At 39.5% G+C, this 12556-nt stretch overlaps 2 protein-coding genes across 3 annotated transcripts; both read left to right on the top strand.

Moving 5' to 3' along the window:
- The first annotated feature begins 398 nt into the window (after positions 1-398).
- On the top strand, positions 399-4896 carry acadsb (acyl-CoA dehydrogenase short/branched chain). The gene is made up of 11 exons (XM_007570300.2): positions 399-508; positions 771-933; positions 1011-1111; positions 1902-2108; positions 2581-2751; positions 2927-3052; positions 3141-3233; positions 3323-3412; positions 3518-3655; positions 3786-3885; positions 4308-4896. Exons 1-11 carry the CDS (start codon positions 476-478, stop codon positions 4382-4384), a joined length of 1299 nt encoding a protein of 432 aa, XP_007570362.1. The 5' UTR covers positions 399-475; the 3' UTR covers positions 4385-4896.
- Positions 4897-10741: 5845 nt separating this feature from the next.
- Positions 10742-12288, top strand: hmx3b (H6 family homeobox 3b). Of its 2 annotated transcripts, none has more exons than XM_007570289.2 (2): positions 10742-11412; positions 11625-12288. In XM_007570289.2, the coding sequence occupies exons 1-2, from the start codon at positions 11130-11132 to the stop codon at positions 12203-12205; spliced, it is 864 nt and encodes a 287-aa protein (XP_007570351.1). In that variant the 5' UTR covers positions 10742-11129; the 3' UTR covers positions 12206-12288. The 2 variants fall into 2 exon arrangements, with proteins under 2 accessions (XP_007570351.1, XP_007570342.1); XM_007570280.2 differs by having other exon boundaries at positions 10743-11412; positions 11622-12288.
- Positions 12289-12556: the final 268 nt, after the last annotated feature.

The following is a 12556-nucleotide window of genomic DNA, read 5'->3' as shown; positions in this document are numbered from 1 at the left end:
CCATTATTATTATTATTATTATTATTATTATTATTATTATTATTATTATTATTATTACAGCTTATTACTAAACTTGTGTTAGGAGAATCTTGCTTTCACATATGACAGTGTTAGTTTTCGCGAGAAGATGCCACTCACAATATGGTTGACGCTGACGTATGGCTTATATGGAGGCAATAAATGCGGCATCTACCTTTCTACATCTATGCGTTCGAAATGTTGCCTTCGTGTAACATCAGACAAAGTCAATCAGTTTGATTCAGGCACAAGTTTTCAAAAATATGTAGGACATTTATATTAGAGTATATTTTCCAGTATGTGTTACATTAATATATTATACCGCTTTATTGATAGGAAGTCTAAAAAATACATAGCTTAAAAAAGAAGACATGATTTCTGTGTGGGAAAAGGGGAGATTCCATACTTCCATGAAGGCACCATCAGCCTATCCGTACTCGCAGTTTCATAACAAACTATGGCTGCCCCGTTGGTCAGATTTTTGTCAAAGGTGAGACTGTGCTCTGTGTTTCTTTCATACTATGCTACTGCGCCAGAGAACGGAAAATCAGTATTTTTCACTTATTTTGTCATTGATTTTATATTTATGTTACCTAGCTAGCTAATCACTCAGTAAGATGCTAACGTTTGCTAAAGCATCAACCAACTTGTGTGATAACATAACTGACTGGTTGCAAATTTATTGATAAGTAGTAGAAATTACGATGGACACTCGATGTGAAAACAGTGTTTCCTCTCCTGTTGACTGTCAGTCCGTCAGACAGATCTCTCGTCCACCATGGGGGGCATGTCAGTCTGGACTGAGGAGCAGGACTACTTCTGCCCCAGCCGTGGCTCCAAACCAGGCAGGTGGAGCGGTGGCCTTCCCTCCCCTACAGACATATTCAGAGGAGGAGAGCATGATGAGGGACGCAGGTGAGCAACAAAGCTGTCTTACTGCTGCTGCAGAGAGCTGGAGACAAAACCTTCTAATCTCTGTTACTGGTTAACAGTCAGAAAATATGCACAAGAGCGCATCGCCCCGTTTGTGCCAATGATGGATGAAAATTCTGCCATGGATGAAGAAGTCATCAGATCCCTGTTTGAGCAGGGGGTATGTACATCTTAATATATTCCAAAAGAGCATCATTTTTTTTAACACAGTAATGCCAGACTCCTGAAAAGTACAGTGGATATTAAATAGCCTATGTTAATCGCCTACACAATGACTTCCAGTTAAGGAAAAACATGCCCACAGCATGATGCTTCTACTGCCATACTTCACTGTGGGTAGTATGGATCTCCTGGTGATCTACAGTGTAAAATTTGTGTCAAACTCCTTTTTTGAATTATGATAAACAAAATTACACCTTAGTTTTATTATACCAGAAGACATTTTCCCACCTGCTTCTTATAGACTTAAAACGTGTTTTTCAAAAAAACAAAAAAATGTTTTTATGTTTTTTATAGTGGCACTGACTGTTTTATACATTGTTGTTTATGCTCTTTTCTCTATCATTCCGTTGTTATGCTTGGATACATTAATTCACATCCTGTGTAATCCATAACCATAACATAATGTGTGTGTTGAAGATAATTTTTTATTGATTTTCATGTAATATTCGGTCTGAGGAACTGAATGTTATGGGTTATGTTAGCTCTAACCCCCAATGTTTAAAATTAATTGAATTAAATGTCTAAAATGTGTAATTCCACATAGAGTAAAATAATATATTTGGGTTCCATGTTTTAACCAATTTACTAAAATAAACTTCTCAGTGTTTTTTTTTTTTTTTTTTTTTTTTTAGTAATAAGCAATTATTAAATAATTATCTTAAATATTCTGACGTTTAAAGTTATTGAGCATCTTTTTTTGTTTGTTTTTTATTCCTTTTTCCACCCAGCTCATGGGGGTGGAAATTGACCCAGAATATGGCGGCACTGGCTCCTCGTTCTTCTCCTCCATCCTGGTGATTGAAGAGCTGGCGAAGGTGGATCCCTCCGTGGCTGTGCTCTGCGACATCCAGAACACACTCATCAACACGCTGTTTGTGAAACTTGGCACGCCGGCTCAGAAAGAGAAGTACCTCAGCCGACTGTCCACTGATATGGTGAGGCAGTTGTTACCGCATCCCGACTCTGAACAAACAATAATAAACAAACAATCTAAAGAAGGGAAGTCAGAAGTGAAATCATTATAGTTAACTTCAATTCAAGAGACGGAGGGTTAAAATAGAGTGGTAGGTGATGGATTAAAGTTTTTTTTTTAAAAAGTCTCTTCGGCCATTGTTTGTCTTTCACTGCCATAGGATCTCAAATTTCTAACAGCAGAGGCTCAAAGTTTACTGAAACCACTTGGTCGACAGAATTTTCATTTCATTCTGAATGGAACAGTGTATATTTTCATGATGTCTGAAATCTACTGAATGTCTGTGGGTTTGGCAGTAGTCCATCTCAGTAATCTGGTACATCTGGCCAGAAGAGAACCCTGTTTCTTAAACGCATATTATAAGATTGCACTGATATATCTGCCATATTTCAGTACGGTTGCTGTAATGCTTTGCATCTTGTGACTTCTGACAGATTGGAAGCTTCTGCCTCTCTGAAGCCGAATCCGGGAGCGATGCTTTCGCTCTAAAGACGCGAGCGGAAAAACACAAGGACTATTTCGTAATCAACGGATCCAAGATGTGGATCAGCAACGCAGAGCACGCAGGGGTTTTCCTAGTGATGGCCAACGTAGATCCCTCTGCTGTAAGATGCTATAAAGCTTCTAAATGAGCATTTTTAACGACAGCATTCCCCAATGTTGGGTTTGGAGATTTACTAAAAGCTAGTAACATACCAGAATGCACCAGATGGGTTCCTGTGTCTTGTGGTAAGCATCAGTATAACACTTCTTGTTTTTTTTTTTTGTTTTTTTTTACAGGGATACAGAGGGATTACCTGCTTTATCATGGACCGGGACACGCCGGGGCTCGAGATTTGCAAGAAGGAGAACAAGCTTGGCCTGCGCGCGTCCTCCACCTGCCCTCTTAACTTTGACAACGTCAAGGTGAAGCCAAAACACTCTTGAGCTGAACTGGACTGACGTAGGCCAGGTTTTCTGTTTCTCTCTACAGACCTTCCGCTGTCTGTTGTAGGTACCAGAGGCGAATATTTTAGGAGAGGTCGGTCACGGATACAAATATGCTATTGGAATGCTGAACGAAGGCAGGATCGGAATTGCCGCACAGGTGTGCAGCAAAAAGTTTTGGGGCGTTAATGGTTTTCAAGTCGTTGCAACTTGGCGATGTGTTTACTTTCCCCCCACCTTGGATTGCAGATGGTTGGCCTGGCTCAGGGCTGCTTTGACCATACTGTTCCTTACACCAGACAGCGGGTGCAGTTCGGAAAGCGCATCTTTGACTTTCAGGTGTGTGGGGATCTGAAAGGCAACTCCCCTCTTCTGTACATGCACGTTCACTTTTGAGGGCAGTGTTAAAGTTTATTAACAACAACGCACTGCTTTGTGTCCCAGGGCATGCAGCATCAAATAGCTCATGTAGCGACCCAGATCGAAGCGGCGCGTCTGCTGACGTACAACGCCGCCCGTCTGAAAGAAGCCGGCAGACCTTTCATCAAGGAGGCCTGCATGGCCAAATACTTCTCCTCCGAGGTGTGCCTTTTGAAAATAGGAAGCCGCGTGCGTTTTCCCGTCTCTGACCGCATGCCTCTGTGTTTGTCTAGTGGGAACTTGACGACATCAAGCCTCGTGAAGTGTTTGTGTTCTGTTTGATTTTATCCAGGTTGCAACTCTGACCACGTCAAAATGCATCGAGTGGATGGGAGGAGTCGGCTTCACCAAGGACTACCCCATAGAGAAATACTACAGAGATTGTAAAATCGGTGAGCCTCAACGAGACGTTGCACCGCTTCACTAAAGTTGGCTTAATTTCATGTGATGGATAGATCAAACCAAAGTGGCACATAATTGAAATTTTCTGGTAAAATGGTGCATAATTTTAGTTTTCAAAAGAAAAAATCTCCATTAATACTATAATGTTACATGATGATAGCACAATCATGTTGTGGAGATGGGTTCGTGATCGTGATAAATCCCTACAAGATCTTACCTTGATGAGAAATCTACATGGAGATGGAGAAAAGGGATATTAAACACATACTTTGCACATTTTCTACTGTATAATCACTTGCTTAACAAAGTTTCACTTTCAGATTTAACAGGCAGAGGGCTGATGGTACGTGGACTTTTTTTTTGTGCAATCCAGGAATAAAATCTAATTTTTTCTGTTTTTCTCCACCTGTAGGAACCATTTATGAGGGCACAACAAATGTCCAGCTCTCCACTATGGCCAAGTTCATTGATAAAGAATACGACCACTGAAGCCACAAACTGATTGATTCCGTTTTGCTGTTACACTCCGTGCTCTCATCATTTTTGCGATGACTTCATTAGATTCAACCCTGCAGAATTATGTTGTTGTAGAACCATTCTAATAGGGTTTTGTCGTAACGTTGGGTCTCACAGAGTAGTTCCTATAACTGATGTCACGGATTCTTTAAGGTTTAAAGTTGAGTGGTTGTTTTTGTATTTTCTGCACGGTATTTTCCCAAATCGGCGCAGAAAAGAGCCTTCACAGTATCATGTCTCTCCCACATTTTTTGCATCTCTTGATGTCTATTGATCAGTTTTGCAAGCATAAGATCGCCAAGGGTTAGAAAATGGGTTTGAATGTTTGAGTTTGATCTAGTTATTCTTCAGATGATTCAGTGCCTTCAGAGAATTTTGTCTTCAACGGTTGGACTGTGGCAGCAGCTCAGCTGTTTGTTTCCTTACATACTGTAAGCTGGGTGATTTTACATCGTAATAAAAACGTCCATAACATGCTAAATATATGATCTGTTTCTGTGTCATCTTTACTGTGGTTGAGTTCAACATGGAGAGGGGGGGGAAAATGTATGTGCATCAATCTGTAGCCTGTACTCATTTGTCCCATCGTAGTCACCGGAGTCTTGTCTATATCCATGTATCTGAGAGTCCAAAAATCAATTTATTCGAGTAACTCGGTTCAAAGTAGAAAACCTGCTTTCCTTCCGTCTAGCTTTATATTGCCCATCAATTTGTCCGTGTTATATCATTCTCATGTTTTTCATTATCCATGTGTTCCTCTTTCTAATCATTTGCCCAACATTTTCTCTTTCATTCATCTGTTTCTCAATTATCTATGATAACTGAAACATCTCCTCCTTTACCAATTTGATATTTTCAATTGTCTGTCCACCACCTTCCCATACACCCATTTACCATTTCATCCGTCTTTTCTTCAGCGTGTTTTTGCAGGTTTTGTAATTAATTAATTAATTAATTAATTGCACTTTAATTACAATATACCAACCTAAAATATTTCCAGTGAAGCAAACTTTGCATTATGGACCGGGAACACTTAATTTGAGTAATGGGAAAAGTCTGGAATTTGAAACCGCGGTTGAAAGGTAATGCCAAACCTTTACGCTAGATGGCAGCACTTCCCCAAACAAGTTCCGTACTCTGTCTGCGGAGGCAGCTCCTCAATGAGAGTTCAGTCAATTATTGTGTCTTTTAACAGCCTGTCACCTCTAATGATATTTTATATCAGCTTAATTATGCTGGTGCTTCAGATGAAAAGAGCCTGCATTGCATAATTCACTCACTGATCATTTTGTAGCTAAGGCTAATTAAATCTCCGCAGCCTGCGTCCAGCTGTTCAGAATATGCTCCATTGTTTAAGCCGCGGGGTATTCCCGAAGAGCACAGACCCAGTTAGTACACGCAAACACTTAGGAGGAATTATAATGCTTCTTGCAAGAATGTCCTGTATGACAAAAGGCGAACATTAAAACTAATAAAAAATGCTTAAGGTTTGCAATGCTAGTGTCAAATATGATGACGCTCAGTAAGAAAACGTCTGCAGCCATGTCACTCTCTGACCTCTTCCAGGGTTTATATTAATACAGTAGCATGTCACTTAAATTTCTTTCCAATTTTTGCCTCCAACACCCCTAAAGAAATTCAAATGCAAACAATTATATTCATCATCTAATTATGAAATAGAGTATATCTGTGCAATTTAATCTCAACTTAAAAGCAGCTCTTAAAGCCTAGGAGCTTTGTTAGAGAACATAAGTAGATAAACAGCATCATGAAGACCAGAAAACACAGCAGACGGATCAGAAATAAATTTGTGGGGAGGATTAAAGCAGGGTTAGGTTTTAACAATAATATCCCAAGCTTTGAAGATGTCACAAACCACTGTTAAATCACCTAAACTGACAGGCCAGGAGAACTTTAATGAGAGTAGCAGCCAATAGGTCCGTGGTCACTCGAGAGGAGCTGCAGAAGTCCACTGCTCAGTTGGGAGGATGACTATTATTTGTGTACTCTACAAACCTGAGTGTAAAGGCTAAAGGCAGGCACAAGAAATCCCCTTTGGCAGTTTGTTACAAGCTTTATTAGGGACATGGCCAATATGTTTAAGAAGGTGCTCTGGTCAGAGTTCATGGGAAGATTGATGGAGTTAATTAAAGTGTAATCCAGGAAGAAAACCTGCTGTAGAGGCTGTAAAAGACTTGAGGTGGTTGCGCTTCACGCAGAAGATCAGGCCTGTATATACAAACAAACATATATGTGCATATTGGAATGGTTTAGATCAATGCATGTTCATACAGTATGTGGAACAGACAAACTCCAGAACTCCGAGTTGCTTTCAAAATTCTCATATCAAATTCGGCCTCTATTTTGCTTCACCGATAACTCGCTTCCCTCCTCTGATCCATCCTCAGCTGTCTGTTTAATGAGCACAATCTCCTGAAAACACACAACTGCTTTTCACTTTGCCTCCCTAAACGCAGCTCAGCTAGCCTCTTTTCTCCACCCCCATCTTCAACACAGCTATGAGACCTCTAATTATGCAAGGATTCAAGTAGCTTTTCACAAAACACTGTGTTGTCCTTTTGCGTTGGAGAGCGCTCGACGAGTTAAAAGGACAGGCTGTGTGCATGCAGGTTGAGCAAATTCAATTTGGCTGATTAATTCTCTTCGTCTGCTGCTGGTTTGGTTTAAACGACAAATGCGGTATTTTATAGATTTTTTTTTTTTTACCACTTTTTCTGAAGTAATAATTAAGTCCAGATAATGTAAATATGTACAGATATCCTCTTCCTGCACAGTGACATGAATTAAAACAGAAATCATCTACACTAATCTCACCACCAAAAATCGCATTTCACCTCTTTCCCCTCATTGTGAGCCCTAAGCTCTTCATTTCTTACATTTTTAGGCCATCCCAAGCATTAATGTAGGGGGAAGGTACATAGAAATGGTTTTAAAAACCCTTAAAAACTGAGACATGTTTGCAAATACACTCACAAAAATAAACATTTTCCCAGCTAATATATTTTAATTGGCCCCATTACCCACTCAAATGTCCAGTTGGAGGAGTTCCAAGTATCGGTGGATTTATTCATGGAAAATACCAAGTCTGAAACATTTCTCAGTATAATATCTCTTTACAATATCAACTATTTGATTGTGTAGATTACCGTATAGAAATGTGTTTTCTTTCTAATCAAACCAAAACGAATGGCTAAAAAGCTGTTCTTATTTCTAAATTTAAGTCACTGCTTACACTGGCTTTGCACAGAGAACTTTTTCCAATAATAATGTTATTATGGAAAGTTGAGTGGAAGGAAAAAAATACATAATTAACTGCACCCATGAAAAAACTGTGAGGCAAAGCCAATTTAAGAGTTCTTGGGGAGATTTACAAATCAAGATGCACCACATACTTTTATATGTCTGGACAAATGTCTTTTACCTACAGTAAGCATAAAAAAAACATTGAACTCTTTGATTTCAAATTCTCTATTCAGATGAAAGTAAATTATGCCTTTAATTTACAAATCAAGATCTAAGAGAGTTGAAAGAATGAAGGGGCACAGAATCAGAATCAAGGTCACATAGGTTGATTGCTCCCATGCCGCACTGATGCAGTGTTTCATACAAAAGGATCCCCAACCAAGTACTGAGTGCATTTATGCTCTGCTTTGCCTGTACATACTTTTCAGAGGACAGGCTTTTCTGTAATAAAAAATCTTATAATATTCAAATTTTCTGTGGCTTTTCTTTAGCTGTAGGTCATAATTGTGAAAATTAAAAATAAATAAATGTTTGAAATATACAGTTCTGTGTGTGTGTGTTTTTTTTTTTTATCTATTTGCTACAAGAGTTTTGAAATTAAGTAGATTGTGTTTTAAATTAATAAGATAAGATTGATTTTTTTTTTCAAAGAGTTAATTTTGGACCCATACTTTTGTTTGTAATGCATGCCGCAGGAATTTTATAACACTCTGTGCATCATTAGTCGCATATCCAAGAAATCGGTTTCTTGCTCAGTTTCTTAAAGCAGTGTCCCGTTTTACTATGGAAACTTTCAACCTCTTAGTTCAGCACAGAGGGACCAGAGGTGTGCTCTACAATTCTAAATCTATAACTCTAGACTGTTCCTCTTTAGGTCCAAAGATAATAACTTCAGTTTGGTTTCTGTTTAGCTGCAGAAAGTTAGTGGGGGGTTTAGTGGGCGTGGCCTGTAAAGATGCGCTCGGCGCCATCTTTACAGGCCACAGACCAAAGCAAACTTTATCCCGGTGGTTTTATTGTGTTACCGACTGCAGTGAAGTTAGTTTCGAGTTGGATATAGGATATTCCAATATCCGCGTTTAGCTCAAGGTTGATCCGATTTATGCTAATTTCAGCCAGCCTTTCTCTAGCTCCCTCCTTAAGCGCTCAGAGGGTCACTTCACTTAGGGACTGTCAACAAATTTCCAAACCAAACACTCCTGTCAAACAAATGTTAATAAATGCCTTGCCTTGTGACCAATTGATACAAAAAGGTGATAATTCATGCTTTTTACATGAGACACACTACCCTCTATTAAAATGTCAAGTCATAGTCAATATTTTAATGTTAAATAATATAATGTTTTTTTTCAATAGCTTCCATATTGTGTGCCACATTGACTAGAAATCAGTGTGTTATTGTTGTACTAAACTCTATATATGAGGCACATGCATTTTTATTCCATTTTAACTAAATTTTTATTTTGCTACCTTTTTTTGTTTTGTTTAAATTTAGTATTTCTCTTCAATAGCTTCTAGGTCATGTGACCTATTGAGTCAAAATCAGTGTGAAATTGTTATAGTGGGGGGGATAGCCCTACAAAATGGGATTTAGTCCCACATGTTTCATTCCACAAATGTCATCTGCTTCATTCATGTGCTTTTTTTATATTTCACAGGAACATTACTGTTGTCATTCGCATTAGGTCACCTGTTGGGGATTTTAGTACAAAGCTAATCTGAAAGGGCTTTATCAGGATGGAAGACATCCAGTTTGTAACTCGCCTGCAGCGTTTCCTGTCTAATAAAATTACACTGAAGTCAATAAGCTCTGGTCCAGGTAAACTGCACATATTTCTCTGCTGAAGGTGGAACAGATGAACCACGGCCTGCATCAGAACAGATACCACTTAAACAAATGAAATCAGTAATTATTTAATGGCTTTTTTTGTGTGTGTGCTTTTAAAGACACTATCCAGAGGTCTTGTTTTTCAGTAAAAACACACACTGACAGTAAAAACATAGCTGGGTAATTAAATGTTCCATATTACACAGCAAGATTTCACAACAGGTAAAGGCTTTAAAAATAAATTTTATAAAAGGCAGTTTTCAAACAATGATTAGATTTATTAAAGGAAAATTGTATCCAAACCAACTTGTCCCTACATTAAAAAAAGCAATTACCCCCCTTATTAAATCACAAAATATATGATTAAACACATTTTTGGTTCAATTTCAGGAGTGACACCATGCCCAATTGCTGGCTGACCTGTAGAATCAAGAAAACACTTTCAGTATCTGTCGACGTGACAACAATCTCAAAAACCAGCATAATGGAACAAAAACATTTGAGAACTAGGAGTCTGGAAAAGGCTAAAAGGTAATTCTCAATGTTTTGGGACCCCAATAAACAGTGAGAGTTGTTATCAACTAACGGCCAACTAAAAGTACACCAAGAGCACATCAGCAAGTAATCCAGGAGGTCCCAGAAGATCCCACAATAACATCTAATGCACTGCAGGTCACTCTTACCTCAGTAAAGGTCAAGGACATGTTGTGGTGGTTTGTTTGTATAACTGTAATTTTTTGAATTTTAAATAACAGTGTATATTTTTTCTGGACAGGTTGTGAATCTATATGATGTTTTTATTAAAGAAAACAAGTGAGTAGATAGTTACCGACTAATGAAGTGAAGAACTGTTAAATAAAAGTACTTCAATAACTTCACGGTGAAAACATCCTGATTTTGAAACTTACAGTGCGCGGATAGGTTACAAAAACTGTCTCTAGCCCAGAAATCACATCTTCCTTCTTCCGACCCCGGTGTTTCAACTGCACTTACATAAAGTTTGATGTGTTGTTTGGTGAAGTTCTCCTAAAAATCCTGTGGTAACGCTGTGCGTAAAACGTGTGAAAACGGAATTTATAAAAGGAACCAAACCTTCTCTGTGGCACGTTTATTCAATTTACTGCCAGGTGATTGTGGTTTGCGCACGGCCTCCCGAGCCCGCGCACCAAAACCCAGAGAGATTTCCCTCTTTAATCTAATTGGATGATAAGTGGGTGCGTTACTATTGAGCCCGGAGCCAAAACGCTTGCGCGGCCTTCTTCTTCTGTTTGGATCCTGTTCCCGTCACAGCCCCCATCGCGTTTCCCATTTGCTATTGTACCTACCCAATAGCAGAGACCGAGCGCGCTTTAAGTCAGATGGCATTTCCATTCTCCGTCATTACAATACAGCGCGAGTTTGACGCAGTGATCCCAGCGCTTTTTCCACTCCAAATCATTTTCTGGAGAGGCCGGGACGCAACTTCTTCTTCTTCTTTTTCTTCTATTTTTTTTTCTTTTCCTTTCTTTTACATCCTTCTCAGTGGTAGATTTTCTTAAAAGCAACAACAAGTTGGAAGTAAATGTTTTAACTGTTTTTACCTCCAGAACTTTGTTGATGGTCATCCATATCGGACAATAAGCGGTAATGGCAGAATCTGACACTCAGGAGACTCGCCAAGCCGCAAAGGATTCACCGTTTTCCATAAAGAACCTGCTCAACATCGAAGACAAACCCTCGAAGCCAGCACCCACCCTCGGGTCTTCCAAAGGAGTGTTTGAAGGCACATTTTTCTCCAGGCTCAGCGATCTGTCTCTGCCTAGATTTGAGCTGCCCGGGCAGAGGATCGGACTGTCAGCGCAATATTTGGAGAGAGCGTCTGCCTGGTGGTATCCGTACACGTTGGGAGCGCATTTTAGGACTGCGTCGGGTAAATATTTTTTCTCTAAAAAATTTTTTTTTAAATAAAATAAAAAAGATAACGTTTAATTTTCTAAATTTCCGTAAAAGGGCCTAACTGATAATATATTAATTCATAAAGAAATAGCTCGCTGTTTATTCAATTTATTTGGCTGCAGTAAGTAAAAACATATTCACATGTTAAAGTGTATTGAATAATAATATATTTTTTTCCTTCAGCAGGTTCGGAGAAAATCAGCCAGAGGGAAGAAGACAGGCGCTCGCCGGACCTCCAAAAAAGCGACCAAGATGCCAAAGAGGAGAGCGCCGACGACGACCTGACGCTGGACGAGAGCGACGCCGACGAGTCCAAGAAGGAAACCGACCAGGAGGAGGACTGGAGGAGAAAACCAGACGAGCTGGACCCCGACAAGAAGCCCTGTCGTAAGAAGAAGACGCGCACGGTGTTCTCCAGGAGCCAGGTGTTCCAGCTGGAGTCCACTTTCGACATCAAGCGCTACCTGAGCAGCTCGGAGCGGGCCGGCTTGGCCGCGTCGCTGCACCTCACCGAGACGCAGGTGAAGATCTGGTTCCAGAACCGGAGGAACAAGTGGAAGAGGCAGCTGGCCGCCGAGCTAGAAGCGGCCAACATGAGCCATGCAGCGGCTCAGAGGATCGTGCGGGTGCCGATACTTTACCACGAGAGCGGGGCCTCGGACGCGAGCGGCAGCCCCGGTACGAACTCACCGGGCAGCCAGTCACTGCTGGCTTTCCCCCATCACATGTACTATTCCCATCCGACGCCGCTGCTGAGGCCGGTTTAACAATACTTGTGTTTTTAAACGGGAGCAGTAAAAAAAAAAAAAAAAAAAAAAAACTTACATTTTGTATATTTTGTATATTATTATTATTATTATTATTATTATTATTATTATTATTATTATTATTAGACCAAAAACATTGTAAATAAAATCTTGCTGTTGATTCCCAAAAAACGGTGCATATATTTTAATGTATTAAATTTATTATTATTATTATTATTAGACCAAAAACATTGTAAATAAAATCTTGCTGTTGATTCCCAAAAAACGGTGCATATATTTTAATGTATTAAATTTTGGGGGAAAACATAAACTTGTTTTAATAAAAGGGGATCGTTTGTCTGTATTTCAGAA

Source organism: Poecilia formosa, unplaced genomic scaffold (assembly GCF_000485575.1).
Source record: "Poecilia formosa unplaced genomic scaffold, Poecilia_formosa-5.1.2 Scaffold7, whole genome shotgun sequence".
Classification (NCBI taxonomy): domain Eukaryota; kingdom Metazoa; phylum Chordata; class Actinopteri; order Cyprinodontiformes; family Poeciliidae; genus Poecilia; species Poecilia formosa.
This window is presented reverse-complemented; position numbering and strand designations above follow the sequence as displayed.

Coding starts and splice junctions, on each gene's coding strand:
- acadsb (XM_007570300.2), top strand. CDS start 476: ATGGCTGCCCCGTTGGTCAGATTTTTGTCAAAG. Junction 934..1,010: donor GAGCATGATGAGGGACGCAG/GTGAGCAACAAA, acceptor ACTGGTTAACAG/TCAGAAAATATGCACAAGAG. Junction 3,656..3,785: donor CCAAATACTTCTCCTCCGAG/GTGTGCCTTTTG, acceptor GATTTTATCCAG/GTTGCAACTCTGACCACGTC.
- hmx3b (XM_007570280.2), top strand. CDS start 11,130: ATGGCAGAATCTGACACTCAGGAGACTCGCCAAGCCGCAAAGGATTCA. Junction 11,413..11,621: donor GCATTTTAGGACTGCGTCGG/GTAAATATTTTT, acceptor TTTTTCCTTCAG/CAGGTTCGGAGAAAATCAGC.